This window comes from Microtus oregoni, unplaced genomic scaffold (assembly GCF_018167655.1).
Source record: "Microtus oregoni isolate MIOR12 unplaced genomic scaffold, Mior012 000000F_ref0000247, whole genome shotgun sequence".
NCBI lineage: Eukaryota > Metazoa > Chordata > Mammalia > Rodentia > Cricetidae > Microtus > Microtus oregoni.
In genome coordinates this window covers 45,063,207-45,076,923 of record NW_024543059.1, presented here as the reverse complement: position 1 = coordinate 45,076,923, position 13,717 = coordinate 45,063,207, and the positions used below count along the sequence as shown (strand labels likewise).

The 13,717-nt window shown below is 54.9% G+C and overlaps 2 protein-coding genes across 4 annotated transcripts; one reads left to right on the top strand and one right to left on the bottom strand.

Moving 5' to 3' along the window:
* Nucleotides 1-1,510: 1,510 nt before the first annotated feature.
* Nucleotides 1,511-8,942, bottom strand: Emc10 (ER membrane protein complex subunit 10). 2 transcript variants are annotated; one of them, XM_041648107.1, is made up of 8 exons: nt 8,743-8,942; nt 7,259-7,331; nt 5,147-5,256; nt 4,467-4,571; nt 3,932-4,113; nt 3,743-3,836; nt 2,445-2,531; nt 1,511-2,263 (listed from the first exon to the last, which is right to left on the bottom strand). In XM_041648107.1, exons 1-7 carry the CDS (start codon nt 8,854-8,856, stop codon nt 2,445-2,447), a joined length of 765 nt encoding a protein of 254 aa, XP_041504041.1. In that variant the 5' UTR covers nt 8,857-8,942; the 3' UTR covers nt 1,511-2,263. The 2 variants fall into 2 exon arrangements, with proteins under 2 accessions (XP_041504041.1, XP_041504035.1); XM_041648101.1 differs by lacking the exon at nt 2,445-2,531 and having other exon boundaries at nt 8,743-8,936.
* Nucleotides 8,943-9,110: 168 nt separating this feature from the next.
* Fam71e1 (family with sequence similarity 71 member E1) lies at nt 9,111-13,258 on the top strand. Of its 2 annotated transcripts, XM_041648090.1 has the most exons (5): nt 9,157-9,199; nt 9,383-9,501; nt 9,968-10,098; nt 12,362-12,650; nt 13,202-13,258. In XM_041648090.1, the coding sequence occupies exons 1-5, from the start codon at nt 9,157-9,159 to the stop codon at nt 13,256-13,258; spliced, it is 639 nt and encodes a 212-aa protein (XP_041504024.1). The 2 variants fall into 2 exon arrangements, with proteins under 2 accessions (XP_041504020.1, XP_041504024.1); XM_041648086.1 differs by having other exon boundaries at nt 9,111-9,501.
* Nucleotides 13,259-13,717: the final 459 nt, after the last annotated feature.

Here is a 13,717-nt window from a genome sequence, read left to right as displayed (position 1 = left end):
CTGAGGGCAGGCTGTGCATCCCAGTAGCTCCTTTACCCCTTAAGCTGTTTTAATTTCTTTTTTTTTAATTTTTTATTTATTTATTTTTTTTAGTTCTTTATATAGTCTGGATCGTTTGGCAGTAATGGAAATGGAATGCAGAGTCTTCCTTAGACATGCTGGGCAAGCATCTAACCACCAAGCTACACCCCAGCCCAGAAAGCAGCACCTGAATTTAGACAAAGGGTTGAGATTTGCATAGCAAACATTCCAGAAAAAAAAAAATCAGTCTGCACTCTGAAGTAATCAGGAAAGAGGTCAGCACAGAAGGAGACAGGGAGCACAGCCTCTGCTGCGGTCATCCTCCTGGTCACCATGTTGGTGACAAGATGTGAGGCCACCATTCCACGCACAGCAGTAAGGGGATGTGAACTGGACAAAGCCCTGGGACCAAGGCCACCCATCACACCACGGCGTGCAGGGGTCTGCGTAGTCACACTGGCCAGAGAGAAGAGGCTGCGGGCACGGAGGCCCAGGAAGGAAACACACCACTGCGAGCTGATGTTGAGATGGCAGGTGTAACAGGTGGCACTGCAGCCTTTCCTAAGCCCACCCCTGAGGATGGCCTGTTGGGGAGGAGCACTGTGTCATGGTATGATGTCCCAGCTAGCACTGTTCCGAGAGGCTACCGAACCTTCCGGGGGGGGGGGGGGGGGGGGGGGGGATCCAGCTGGAGGGGGTAGCCCTGAGGGCTGGGCCTGCAAAGGTGCTGCCTGGCCCAGACCGCTGCTTCCTGTCTACCCTGGTATCAGCAGTATCACAACCTGGCCTGCATGAACTGAGCAGCAGCCCTAGCAGGCCAACCCCACAAACCCTCTGCACCCACAAGCCCGATCAGCCTTTCCTGCTGTCAGCTGTTCCCGTCAGGTGGCGTACTGCCACAGCACAAATGCAACTCCAACTCCAGGTCAGACCTGCAGTCACTGGACACAGAGAACTGCCCTCACAGGGCAGGTTCAAAGTGCAGACAATGGCCTTGGTTTTGTGATTTGTATTGTGAGGGAAGAGTGTCTAGTAGCCCACGCTGGTCTCAAACCTGCTAAATAGTCAAGCAACACCTTGAACTTCTGATCCTCCTGGCTCAGTCTGAGCGCTGCTCCTGAGTATGTGCCACCATGCACAGCTGGTGTTTGCACTGCTGGGACTGAACCCACAGCTTCTTCATGCAGGAGCTTGCTATGTAGCCCAGGCTAGCCTTAAAGTCACTATGTAGCTAAAGCAGCCTTAGCCTACTGAATGCTGGGATTCTAACTGATTCCCATGTACCAACACACAAACCCTGAACACGTGCAGCTGCTGGGCCAGCAAGTGTGCATGTGCTGGGAAGGGAAGGAACAAATGCACCAGGGGGTCAGGAACCAGCCTCCTCCTGCAGTTCGGAAGGTGTCCCTGCTCACAGGAACTCACTCTGTGCGTCCTAAGGAAGCCATTCAAACATAAATCAGGCAAAGGCAGGAAGCGAGCTGAATGGTGGCCGTTCAAGGGACAGTTTAATCAACAGCCACACAACACAGCTGAAGTCAGCAGCAGCCGCGCTCAAGTCTGGCTCTCCAAACACGCATACAAATGGCGAAAATAACAGACTAACGGGGAGACCCCAAATCCTCTCCTGCTGCTGTCCTCAGACAGGAAGGACGGTGCTAGAAGTCACCATGGTGTTCTGGGGCAGAGAGCAAAGCATGCCACATGGAAAGTGGCTGGAAGCTTCAACACATTGGCAGGCAGACCCGGCCAGCAGCAGCAGGAGCCTAAGTGTGACAGTGAGGAGTGCATGGGCATGTGGACAAAGGCTCAGAGGCTGGAGAGAACCCGGCATGTTCCCAAACTGCATGGTGGAGTGGGGTTGGGCCCTAGTGCACGTTTAGCAAGGGAACAGTGCCACATGGCAGGACACAGTAGCACAGCACCCAGGAAAGCCGGTGGGTCTGAGGTGGCTACAGGGAGGTGCACCCTGGCTCTCAAAAGAGAGGTTCAGAGAGAGAATGAAGGACCTGCAAGAAGGCTGCGGGCTCCTGAGAAGGGAGAGCCTTCCACGTCCATGCAATAGGGAGACAGAGGGACAGGAACTCCTTCTTGGACTGGCCAAGGGCAGGAAGCTCTGGAGGACTCTAGGTGGTACAGCTTCTCACCGGCCGCTGCCCCCACCCCCACCGCCGCCCTGGCCCCCGGCGTCCGGTGCTCCAGACATCATGAGGAACAGCACAACTGGAATGATGTACATCCACTGCAGGTGGGACAGGTGGACAAAGAGACAGAGAAGGGATGTAAGTGGTGAGGCTGGTCCAAGATGGGGGCCGTGGAAAGGAGGGGCTGGGTCCCCTAGTCACTACAGGCAGGGCCAGGGCAGGGGCAGGAGCAGGAGGGTGTGGGCAGAGGGCAAGGTGGGCAGGGGTCTGGGTCCTCACTTAGGCCTCCGTTGGCGCTGGCGCAGGCCCTGGGGCAGCAGGACGCAGGGCTGTGAGCAACACGGCCCCCCCCAGGATGAGGTGCCACTGAGGGAGGGAGGGAGGGAGGGAGGCAGGTCAGCGGCCTGGCTGTGAGAAGGGCCAGCCCTGAAGTAAGTGCAGAGACACAGGGCTGAGGTTTGCCAGGACTTGGTTCCTGACATGGGAGCTTCTGAGGCCCCTACGGGGTAGTGGCTTAGCTCGTGTGGCTGGTCTCAGCGCCCTCCCACCTCTCCCTTGATCCATGCTGGCCCCTTACCTTGTTGGGCCTGGCACAAGTCTCCAACCTCAAGGGATGGAAGACTTGGTACAGTTGGCCTCCTCAGGAGGGTTGGCCCTTCACACTCCCCCAACTCCAGGGCCTGGGCATTACAGACTCAGGCCAGCAGGTGCCCGTGCTCCTCTGCAGCTCCTCCTGTGCCTCTTACACCTACTCCAGGGCCACCTGCCTTCTGGCCCTGCCTCACATGGGTCCGACCTATTCAAGCTCCCTCACTGCCCACTGGGCTGCCCCTTCCCTCCTGGCCCTCCACGCATGCCTGCAAATCCCCAGCCCAGCCCAGGCTATGAGGCTTCGAGAGCCACTCAGCCCTTGACAACTCAGATAGGGTCCACAGCCCTCAGCCTCCCACCAGAGTAACACACACATCATCTGCTGGGGGCAGGGGGTGTGGAAGGAGCCGCACTCAGAGGACCACACACACACACATCACCTGCTGGGGTGGGGATGTGGAAGGAGCCGCACTCAGAGGACCACACACACATCACCTGCTGGGGTGGGGGTGTGGAAGGAGCCGCACTCAGAGGACCACACACACACACATCACCTGCTGGGGTGGGGATGTGGAAGGAGCCGCACTCAGAGGACCACACACACATCACCTGCTGGGGTGGGGTGTGGAAGGAGCCGCACTCAGAGGAACACACACACACATCACCTGCTGGGGTGGGGATGTGGAAGGAGCCGCACTCAGAGGACCACACACACACACATCACCTGCTGGGGCGGGGGTGTGGAAGGAGCCGCACTCAGAGGACCACACATACACATCACCTGCTGGGGTGGGGGTGTGGAAGGAGCCGCACTCAGAGGGACACACACACATCACCTGCTGGGGCGGGGGTGTGGAAGGAGCCGCACTCAGAGGACCACACACACACACATCACCTGCTGGGGTGGGGGTGTGGAAGGAGCCGCACTCAGAGGACCACACACACATCACCTGCTGGGGCGGGGATGTGGAAGGAGCCGCACTCACATATTTGGCAAAGAAGGACTTCTGCTCCTGAGGGTTCTTGGCCTTCTGGGCCTGCTCCATCTCCAGGCGCTCAATGAAGGCTGCAGTCTCAGGGCTAAACACGGGAGGGAAGAGGCAAGGTAAGGGTTAGAGCCCCAGTACCAGGGTGCCTGGGGCAGCCAGTGGTCCTGGCCCCTCTCCAGCACTCACCCTGGTGCGGTGCCTGGAGGCCGCAACTGCACAGTTGTATTAAAAAGCTCCAGGTCCTCATCTTCCACCTCAGAGCCCCGACAGCCCCCAGAGTAAGCAACCACTGACAGTCCCACCACGTTGCCAGCCACGTCCACGTGCAAGGTCAGCTGGTCTGAGAGGTGAGACTCCACCAGGGAGCACTGCAGAAGATGGGGAGGGTGGGAATGGTCACGGAGAGCTGCCCAGCTCTGCTGCACTGCCCCACAGATGCACAGTGCTCCACCAGGGAGCACCGCGGAAGATGGGGAGGGTGGGAACAGTCAGGGAGAGCTGCCCAGCTCCGCTGCACTGCCCCAAAGATGCGCAGTGCTCCACCAGGGAGCACTGCAGACGATGGGGAGGGTGGGAACAGTCAGGGAGAACTGCCCAGCTCTGCTGCACTACCCCACAGATGCACAGGCATCCTCCAGAGACCCCACCCCCATGCCCAGGTCCTTCGGACCAACACTGACTGCAGGAGTTCAAGCTGAACAGTTCCTCATCAGTGACTTACCGCTGGGACAAAGGAAGACACATAGCCGCCAGCTTCTGAACCATCAAATACCCCAGGCCGCCTGGGGACCCGGACCCTGTAGAGGCCATTGACGGTAGCCACATCCTGCAGGGTACGCAGACACCCATGAGGGGACAGTGTCAGCCCAGCAGGCTGGTCAAGAGGGGGCTTCCCCAACCTTGCTCTCAAAGCACGTTACACGCCGTGGCTGACAAGTCTGCTCAGAATCTTCCTCCTGGCTACCAAGTGAGGCTCAAACAGCTGGGGCTTCCCACACACCCATACTCCCAGGTGGAGAAGTCACATCAGCTCAAGTGAGCATCCCAGCACTGTTAAGACTGGATCCAGACAAACATGATCCTCCACCCGTACACACCTAAACTCAGGTACCACAAATGGTGGCCTGTAGGAGTGGCTAGGACAGAGAATCCCATGGAGACCAGGCAGGGAGGCAACAGCAGGCCTCTCGCTGCCTTCCTGCACAGAAGACACCGAGGCACACGGCCACTGCAACAAAGCAAGTTCCCCTGCCTCCCTCACGCTGGGAGCAAGGACAGAGCCCAGCCCAGACAAGGCTGAAGCTTGAAAGGAGCCTCTTGTTCTGGGCTCTTTTTCAGGATGGTAAGAAGGTACCCCATAGGGAGAGGTGGCTGAGTTAGGCATCAGGGCCCCAACCTCACCCGGAGCCGGCCCCGCTCCTCCTCACTGAGTTGTCGTTGTGTTACCGACAAGGTACCGTCCTGCTGGTTCCAGAGCAATGAGCCACGCTTCTGGAAGTTGGCTCCATCACCTGTGGGGAACTGGGCTCAGTACCAATCCCCCCAAGTGTGACCTGCCCCACCTCAGTGACAGTAGCTTCCTCCCCCACTTGTCTGCTGTCAGGTACTGCACTGCCTTCTAGTGACTCTGGGGTGGTTACAACAACTCTCTGGGACAACCACAGCAAAGAATACACTCTGAGTCGACTGGTAAGACCCTTTAGTCAGGCAGATACAGAGGCTGGCCCAGTTCTGCCTTCCCTGAAAAAGGGGACCCTGTGGTGCTGCCCCAGACTTGTTTCCTTTGCTGTAAAATGGGCCAATGCTCAGACCCTCTGCCTCACAAGACTAGGAGCAAAGGAAGACACAAGTCAGGGTTAGAGAAGTCTGCTCTGACATTCCTCCTTCAGTTGACTAGGTCTGGGGTTGCTCCTACAGGTCGGGGGCAAGAAAGAAATTATATATATATTTTATGTATGTCACATATATACACACAGACTCATATATACACTGTGTGCCTATGTATGTATGCATGCATGTGTACACCCAGATGTGCACATGTGATGTTGTGTATGTATGCATGTGTATGTATGCATGTGTGTTATGTATGTATACATGCATGTGTACACCCAGATGTGCACATGTGATGTTGTGTATGTATGTATGCATGTGTATGTATGCATGTGTGTTATGTATGCATGTGTATGTATGCATGTGTTATGTATGCCTGCATGCATGTGTACACCCAGATGTGCACATGTGATGTTGTGTATGTATGTATGCATGTATATGTGTGCATGTGTGTTGTGTATGTATGCATGTGTATGTATGCATGTGTGTTATGTATGCATGCATGTGTACACCCAGATGTGCACATGTGATGTTAACTTGTATTTAATTTCTGCAAATGACAATTTTATTAGCGCAAAGCAACAGGACATTTTAAGAGGGCGATGCTGACATCTGGACACACAAGCGGAGGCCCTGACGGCTAGTTTCAATTGTAACCTGACACAATCTAGAACCACAGGGGAAGAGTCTCAGTGAGGGACTGTCTAGGTCAGGCTGGGTCGCGGGTGTCATCTGTGGGCGAATGTCTTGACTGCATTCATTGAAGCAGGAAGGCCCAGAAAGCCCACCACTGCAGGCGAGACCAGTCCCTAGGTTTTTATCGTGAGTTGTGGTTAAGCGTAGAGAGGGAGCTGAGCACAGTGAGCAAGTGTGCACTCGTTCTCTCTGCTCTGGACTGTGGGTGACGTGACCAGCTGTCTAAAGTCCCCGATTTGACTACTAGGAAGGGCAGGAACTGGAACACTGAGAGAAAGGCAGAAAAAAGACGCGCATGCGCTATGGAGTTTGTGGCCCTGGGAAGAGACCAGAGACTCAATCCAATTATAATTAAAAGGGTTATTGATTAGCGGCTAGGAGGATGATAGCCTTAAAGCTGAATCTCAGGCGTGTCATGGAGAAGGGGTATGGGGAACAGTTTTTAACAGCGAAAGCCACAAGAAGACCTTCAATATCTATGCAAACAAATCAATACGGGCCTGTTCTGCCACGTGGGAAAGGCAACCCAAAACAACCTCTGAGTCTCTGTGGAAGCAAGTTACAGAAGCCAAAAACCAATTAGCCATATAACAAGATGGTCACAGCTATACATTTTTGGGTGGGGGTCACTGAGTCAGGCTGAGAACTTCCCTTCCAGGTGTTGTAGTCGGGGACAGTTAGTGGGTATCAGGTAGATGCCTGGCTTAAAACGCAGCTTCTTTAGTCATCACACGTACAAGTATGCACACGTACCTACACCATGTGTACACATGTGCATGAATATGCATCTATGCATGTGTGCTGTATGTGTGTGTGTAATTTCTATTAAGAGAAATTTAACCCAGACCCTAAGACATGCCGGACAAGCACTCAATCCCTTGAAGCCAGGAAGAGCCATCTAAAAGTAGCTTCTCTCCACCCTCTCTCCACCAGACAGGCTGTTAGGTCCCACTGGATACGTACAAGGCTCAAACACACTGAACTCACCAATCTCAAATGAATGCTCCAGCAGCAATCCCACAGTACCACAGCCCTCACCTTCACGACCATCAGCCCCAGCCTGGAGGAGAGACAGGAGCCCCAGGTAAAGACCACTCAAATTCTGGGCAGGGCAGAACCAACTGGCCCCAGGACAGAATGGCAGATTGAAGGCCATGTTCACACACAATTACAGGTACGTTCCCCAGAACTGTCCTGCTCATGAATATTCTGAGATTTTTACAGCTCAAAAGAAAGCCCTATAAACATGTTTAAATGTTACTCTTGTGTCCAAGACCCAGGCCATTATCTTTTGTTTGGTTGGTTGGTTAGCTAGGGGTTTTATACTTCCTTTTTTGGTTTTTGTGTTTGTTTTATTTTGAGACAGCTCACTGTATCGCCCAAGCTAATCTCTAACTCATTCCTTCTGCCTCCAGGGCCTGGTGCTGGTATTACAGGCCGCACGCACCACCAGGCTCTGCTCTCCAGCTTACTGTCAGCTTTTCCTTCCTGAACTCACAGACACTGGCTTTTCCTTTGCATAGATGTTAATACCCTAACCATTCACTGTCAAGAATTCCACCCCCTCTTCAGTACATCCTTGATCCTACACTTTTTTTTTCCCATTTTCTGTAACAGTCTCACTAAACCACTCCCAGGCTGCTCTAGACGCAAGACGATCCTCCTGCCTCAATCAGCTGAGTGCTGGATGTACAGATAAATCGTCACCGCCAGCGGCTTCATTTTTTTGGTTTGGTTTTGAATTTTGTGTATGCGTGTTTGCTACATGTACATCTGTGCTCATGTACATGCCTGGCAGGCCAGAAGAGGATGTTATAGACAGTTGTGAGCAGCCAGGTGGGTGCTAGGAATCGAACCCGGGTACTCTGGAAGAGCGGTCAGCACCGTTTTTGTTTGGGGTGGGGGGGGGGAGTCTTGTTTTTGTTTTTTTTGAAACAGGGTCTTAGGAAGCCCAGGACCTTGAACTCCTAGGATGTCAGGACTGCACCCTCACGCCAACCAAAACCTTTTATGTCTTAACTTCAAGCTTTTCCTACTCAGGTATCTACAACACTCAATGACTCCTGTAGAACCTGGCTTCCTCGTGCATACTCAGAAATACGACTCCATCCCTAGCGCTCAGGCGCTAGCGCTATATCTATATTGTTTACTGAGTCAGGGTCTCACTATGTAGCCCTACCTGACCTCGAACTCACCTGTCTCTGCCTCCCGAATACTGCAATTGAAAGCGTGCACCATCACACCCACTTTTTTGTATTTTTGAGACAATGTCATGCAGCCCAAGCTGGCCTCAAACTCCTTCCTTGATCCTCCAGTCTCAGCCTCCTGAGCACTGGGATGAAAGGTGTGCACAACCACGTCAAGCCAAGTTCTTAGCTTCGGTTACAGACCGCATCCTCTCAAGAATATTCACGATGCGAGTCCATCTAGAGCCTGCAGGAGGCTGCCCCGCCCCGGCCGCCAGCACTCACCCCGCGCGCGGCGGACCCGACCCGGCAGCCGCTGCCTCGGGCCCTACTTGGAGCCGCGGCGGCTATCAGCAAGAGCACGAGCAGCCGGGCAGCCCCAGCACCAGCAGCCACCATAACGAGGATCTGAGAAGAGCCGAGCGCCGTAAAGCACGCTGGGAACCCGAGTGCATCCTGAGGCTCATGCGCCTGCGCCGCGTGCCGCCCATGCGCACTAGCCCTCGTTCACCTGCCTCCTCTTAGAGCGGCCTTTTCTTCATCCGGGCCTCTAGGGCTCACCCTCCCGGCTCCACTTCCTAGGCGTGACGTCACCGAACGCACGGTGCTCATTGTGATAGAACAGGCTCTAGGACCCCGCCCCTTACCTTTCTGGCCTTGACTCCACTCCGCGTCCCCACCCAGGGCCGGGGCGTGGCGATGAAGGGCGGCCGCAATCCTAAGCGGGCCCCCGGCGGACCTGGTGAGGCCGGGTCAGATGGACGGCAGGGCAGGGGAGGAGCCAGCCGGGCCCGGAGGGTTTGGCCCTGGTTAGGGAGCCTGGGGAGCATGGGGCCCGCAATGCGGAGGCCGCTGCCTCGCGTGCGCCCCCTGCCGGGGGACTCGTACCTGTCCTGGGGTGGATGCCAGCCCTTCGCCCCAGCAGACCGCCCCCTGGTTCCAGCTTACGCCCCGTGCCGCCCTGGGCGCCTCCAGCGCCACCTCCTGAGCGGCGAGTTCGACCAGCTGCGCGACTTCCCCATCTTTGAGAGCAACTTCGTGCAGGTGTGGAGCCCCGGACCTCCGCCCCTTTGTTTACGGAGCCCCAGCTCTGCGAACTGTGGCTGCCCCTCCATGATCCTTCGCCTTGTCGATCTCCCAAGTGTTCCACATAACCCCCGAACCCTCTCATATCGCCAAGCCTTTGTCTCAGTTTCATTGACTGCGCACACATGTGGTTCTTATCCTTTAATCCTAAAGTATCTGGTCCACACCCTTCGTTTTTCTCTTGTGGTGCTGTGGATGGTACCCAGGCCTTGCTCACGTTAGGCAGGAGCTCCACCGCTTCGCTACACCCACAGCCCCGCACTAGGGGATTCTAGGCAGGTGCTATATACTGAGACACATTCCCAGCCCCTGACCAGCTTTCAACTCCCCTAGTTCTTGACCCTGTCAAGATTCCCAGCACCCCCCAGATCCTGTTCAGTTCTGTTCTCCATCTATCCATCCTGCCTCTAACCTCTGGCCCCAGGTGACCCGGTTTGGAGAAGTCGCCAACAAGGTCACCATGGGGGTGGCAGCCTCTAGTCCAGCCCTGGAGCTGCCAGACCTGCTGCTGCTGGCTGGCCCTGACAAGGAGAACGGACGCCTACAGCTCCTCGGGTGACTGCCCTTCCTGGTCCCAGACTCCTCCCACCTTACAGCCACCATTCTGCTATCCAGGTTTGGGGGACCAAGAGCACCAATATGTGCCAGGCCTGTCTTCTCAGAAAGATGACAGGAAGTTCACAAAGGTCAGAAGTTAGGCAAGATGAGGGAGGACAGTCCTCGGTGACACCACAGGGTCAGGATGGTGACAGTTTATTACAATGCTTTCAGCTTTCCAGATGCTCCTCAGTCCCCGAGAGATAAAGTCAGGATCAGAGCCCAGGCCTATGGCCCAGAGTACCACAGAGCAGGCCAGGAGCTGGGACTAGAACCTGAGGCCCCTCACAATCCTGGTCTCAAAGTACTGCGTTCAAGTCCACTGTTAAGCTCTGCTCCTCTCACTGAAAACTTCACATGCGGAAATCAAGTACCACCAAGTACAAACCTCACACTCAGAACATCCCTTTTCCTAGCCTAGGCCCTACCCTGCTTGAGCCACAAACATTCCATGCTTGGAGTACATGTGCACACTCTGGTGTTCTTGTGGGACCTGCATCCTCTCCCATCATATCTCATTCGTGGAAGACAGCGAGGAAACAGAAAAAGCATGCCTAATGGCACAAGCCTGACATCCCAGCTACTTGGGAGGTTGAGGCACAAGTTCAAGGCCAGCTTGAGATATAAGAGTGGCTTCTAGGCCAGCCTGGATAACTTAGTGAGACCTATGTCTCAAGATAAAAAGCAAAAAGGGATCACTAGGGGGTGACTCAGTAAAGGATTTTCAGGACAAGCATGAGGATCAGAGTTTAAATCCCCCACGGCCATGTAAAGAGCCTGGTACTAGCTAGTTATAGTGGCACACACCTCTAATCCCAGCACTCAGGAGGCAGAGGCAGGTGAGTCTCTTGAGTTTAAGGCCAACCTGGTCTACAAGTTCCAGTCAGCCAGGGCCATATGAGACCTTCTCTCAAAAAAAGGCAGAAGGGGGAGGGTGTGTGCCTGAATACACCCAATTATCTCCTTACCCAGTGGAGAATATTACTCAAAGCAGTTTTCTGCCCTGGTAAACTACACTGTTTCCAACAACAATGTTTGAATATTAAATGCAAGCTTGGGGTCACCTGCTTGCAGCCAACAAAGTATGTGAGACTGTCAGTAATCCCAGCCCTCAGGAGGTGGAGGCAGGAGGAACAAATGTTCAGAGCCAGGATGGATAGTACAGCCAGTTCCACACCAACCTGGGCTACTGATAGCTTCCTCGTCAACAAAACAAAACAAACCCTGTTGGCAATTAGCCCCACCCCTACTCCAGGCTACTCCTGGAGCCAGGCTGAGCCAACTGGACTCGTCCAACTGTCCAACTCGTCCGTGTGGCTGGGTTTTTCTTGAACATGTCAGCAACCCCAGAGCATGGGATCAAACCTCATTGTCTCCTCTGTGCTGTGCCTCAGTCTCCTCATCTGGAAGGTGGGGGTGGGGGGGGACAGTCCTTCCTATTTGTGTTTCGTGAAGCACCTGGCACAGTGTGAACAGTGTGTAAGTGTCATCGGCTGCTGTGACATTGAGGGGACATCCATTGTCCACTGAAGGACACAGGCTTTGTCCCATGACTTGGGGTCACCATGTAACAGGAAACGTGTTCTGTGTATCTGTGTGCATAGAAAGGAGGAGGTTGGACACATCAGGTGGCCCACCACTAGCTCACAACCTTATTTGCACCCACCGCTGCGTGGCCTGGGTCACATTACTCAGTCTCTTGGGACAGTATCTTCCTTTTCTTTGGACCTTAAATCTAGCTGAAAACCTGAGCAATTTGTTTATTCAAATACTCGACAAGCATTCTTTCAGCCGTTCACCATATTAGGAAAAACAGGACTGGGCAAAATCAGGTCAGAGTTCAGAATCCAAGGAGCTCCCGTTGTAGGGACCGGGGAAGAAACAGCATAGATAGAGAACATGGGGTGATGGAAACTATACCCCAAGCAGGGGCTTCTGGTCCCCTGGGAGGACCCAGCCTTGACTTTGGCTGGGCCAAACTAAGATGCTAAACATAGCCCTCTGGTGGCCTGATGGGACTCAGGTGAAGGTGCAGTTGCGAGGATTTGGCAGTAGGACAGGCCCAGGATGAGAGAGAGACAGAGACAGAGGAGAGAGAGAGAGAGGGCCACCTTAGGCATTCCAGGGACATCAAGAAGTGGGAGTCCCCGAAGGATCGCGACAGGGCTAGAAACACAAGGAGGTGTAAGAGGCCGCAACTGAGCCGCCCCTCTCCCGTCAGGCTGTTCCCCTTGCAATTCGTGCAGCTGTTTGTCCACGACGAGAGCCGCCAGCAGCTCAAGGTCAAGTTCCGCACTGGTCGTGCCTTCTACCTGCAACTGCGCGCACCGGCAGAGACCCGCGACCGCGAGTTCGGCCGCTGGGTGCGTCTGCTCTACCGTCTGCGCTTCCACTCGCCCGCCTGCGCAGTGCCCTTCACGCACGAGGACACCGCGCCTGAGGAGGATGAGGAGGAGGAGGAGGTGGAAGAGGAGGAGGAGGAGGGCGAGGAGGGACAGCGGCCCCCGGAGGTGAGAGTGGGGCCGCGAGCCCAGGGATGTTGGGCCAGGAAGGATGGAGAGGGACCAGGTAGGCCTGCTGGGGCCTGGACTCTTGGGTTGGAGGGAGGAAGGCTGGACCCTGGATGCATGGGTTGAGGGAGGAGGGCTGAGGCCTGGACTCTTGGGTCTGAGGGAGAACAACTAGGCCTGGATCCCTGGGCCTGAAAAAAGGTTACCATTTTCCTGCTTCTTAGGGGTTCTAAGGAGAAGGCGGCAGGGTCTGGCAGTAGAGTGGGAACTGTGTGGCTGGTGTTCCTAGCCCAACTGCCTGTAGGCTCCTAAGAAAGAGCACACAACCCTCCCCCAGCCTCCTCTTGACACCAAGTGGGGTCTAGGGAGGAAGGCCTACTCATTGAAGGGGTGGGCTCAGACTGGCCGCACAAGCCTAGTTCCCTGAAAGGGGAACAGGAGAGGCCAGTTCTGGAAGGTGAGGCCTCTTCCCAAGACATCCACAGACCTGCCTATCCCAATCTCAGACCCCCGTGCTGGTCCAGCTCTTAGATGGACGCTCTTCTCCTTAGCTCCAAGCCATAGAGGCAAGACTGGACCCGCAGGTCTCAGAACTCTGGGGACTCTGATTCACACCAGATCGCCAAAGAACCGGAGATGAAGCCAGCTCAGCTCAGAGCCAGACAGATGAAATTTTAAAGTTAATAAATGTCAGGCTCTTAAGAACGAACACCTAGGTCCTGGCTCTTTAATGCCACAATCACCAAGGCCACAGGCTGCCCCAGGTCTTCCTCTAGCATGCTGTGTGCACATTGTGTCCTTGGTGCCCGGTACCCACTTTCCCCAAGGCTTTTCCAGTTGCCTCCTTTTCCCTCTGGTGGAGATGAAACCCAGAGCCTCCCACATTCTAAGGAAGCACTCCACCAGTGAGCCGCCCCTAAATCCCTCACTGGAGGGTTCTATGTAGGGGCTCTATTGCTGAGCCCCACCCCAAGCCCTCCTCTTTATTTTTATTTTAACGCAGGTGTTATTTCATTGCCCAGGACGACTCTGGCCTTCCAGATAGCTAAGATGGCAGGTGTTCCCAA

Coding starts and splice junctions, on each gene's coding strand:
- Emc10 (XM_041648101.1), bottom strand. CDS start 8,856: ATGGTGGCTGCTGGTGCTGGGGCTGCCCGGCTGCTCGTGCTCTTGCTG. Junction 4,114..4,466: donor TGTCTTCCTTTGTCCCAGCG/GTAAGTCACTGA, acceptor CATCTTCTGCAG/TGCTCCCTGGTGGAGTCTCA. Junction 3,837..3,931: donor CCTCCAGGCACCGCACCAGG/GTGAGTGCTGGA, acceptor TCCCGTGTTTAG/CCCTGAGACTGCAGCCTTCA.
- Fam71e1 (XM_041648086.1), top strand. CDS start 9,157: ATGAAGGGCGGCCGCAATCCTAAGCGGGCCCCCGGCGGACCTGGTGAG. Junction 9,502..9,967: donor TTGAGAGCAACTTCGTGCAG/GTGTGGAGCCCC, acceptor CTCTGGCCCCAG/GTGACCCGGTTTGGAGAAGT. Junction 10,099..12,361: donor GGACGCCTACAGCTCCTCGG/GTGACTGCCCTT, acceptor CTCTCCCGTCAG/GCTGTTCCCCTTGCAATTCG.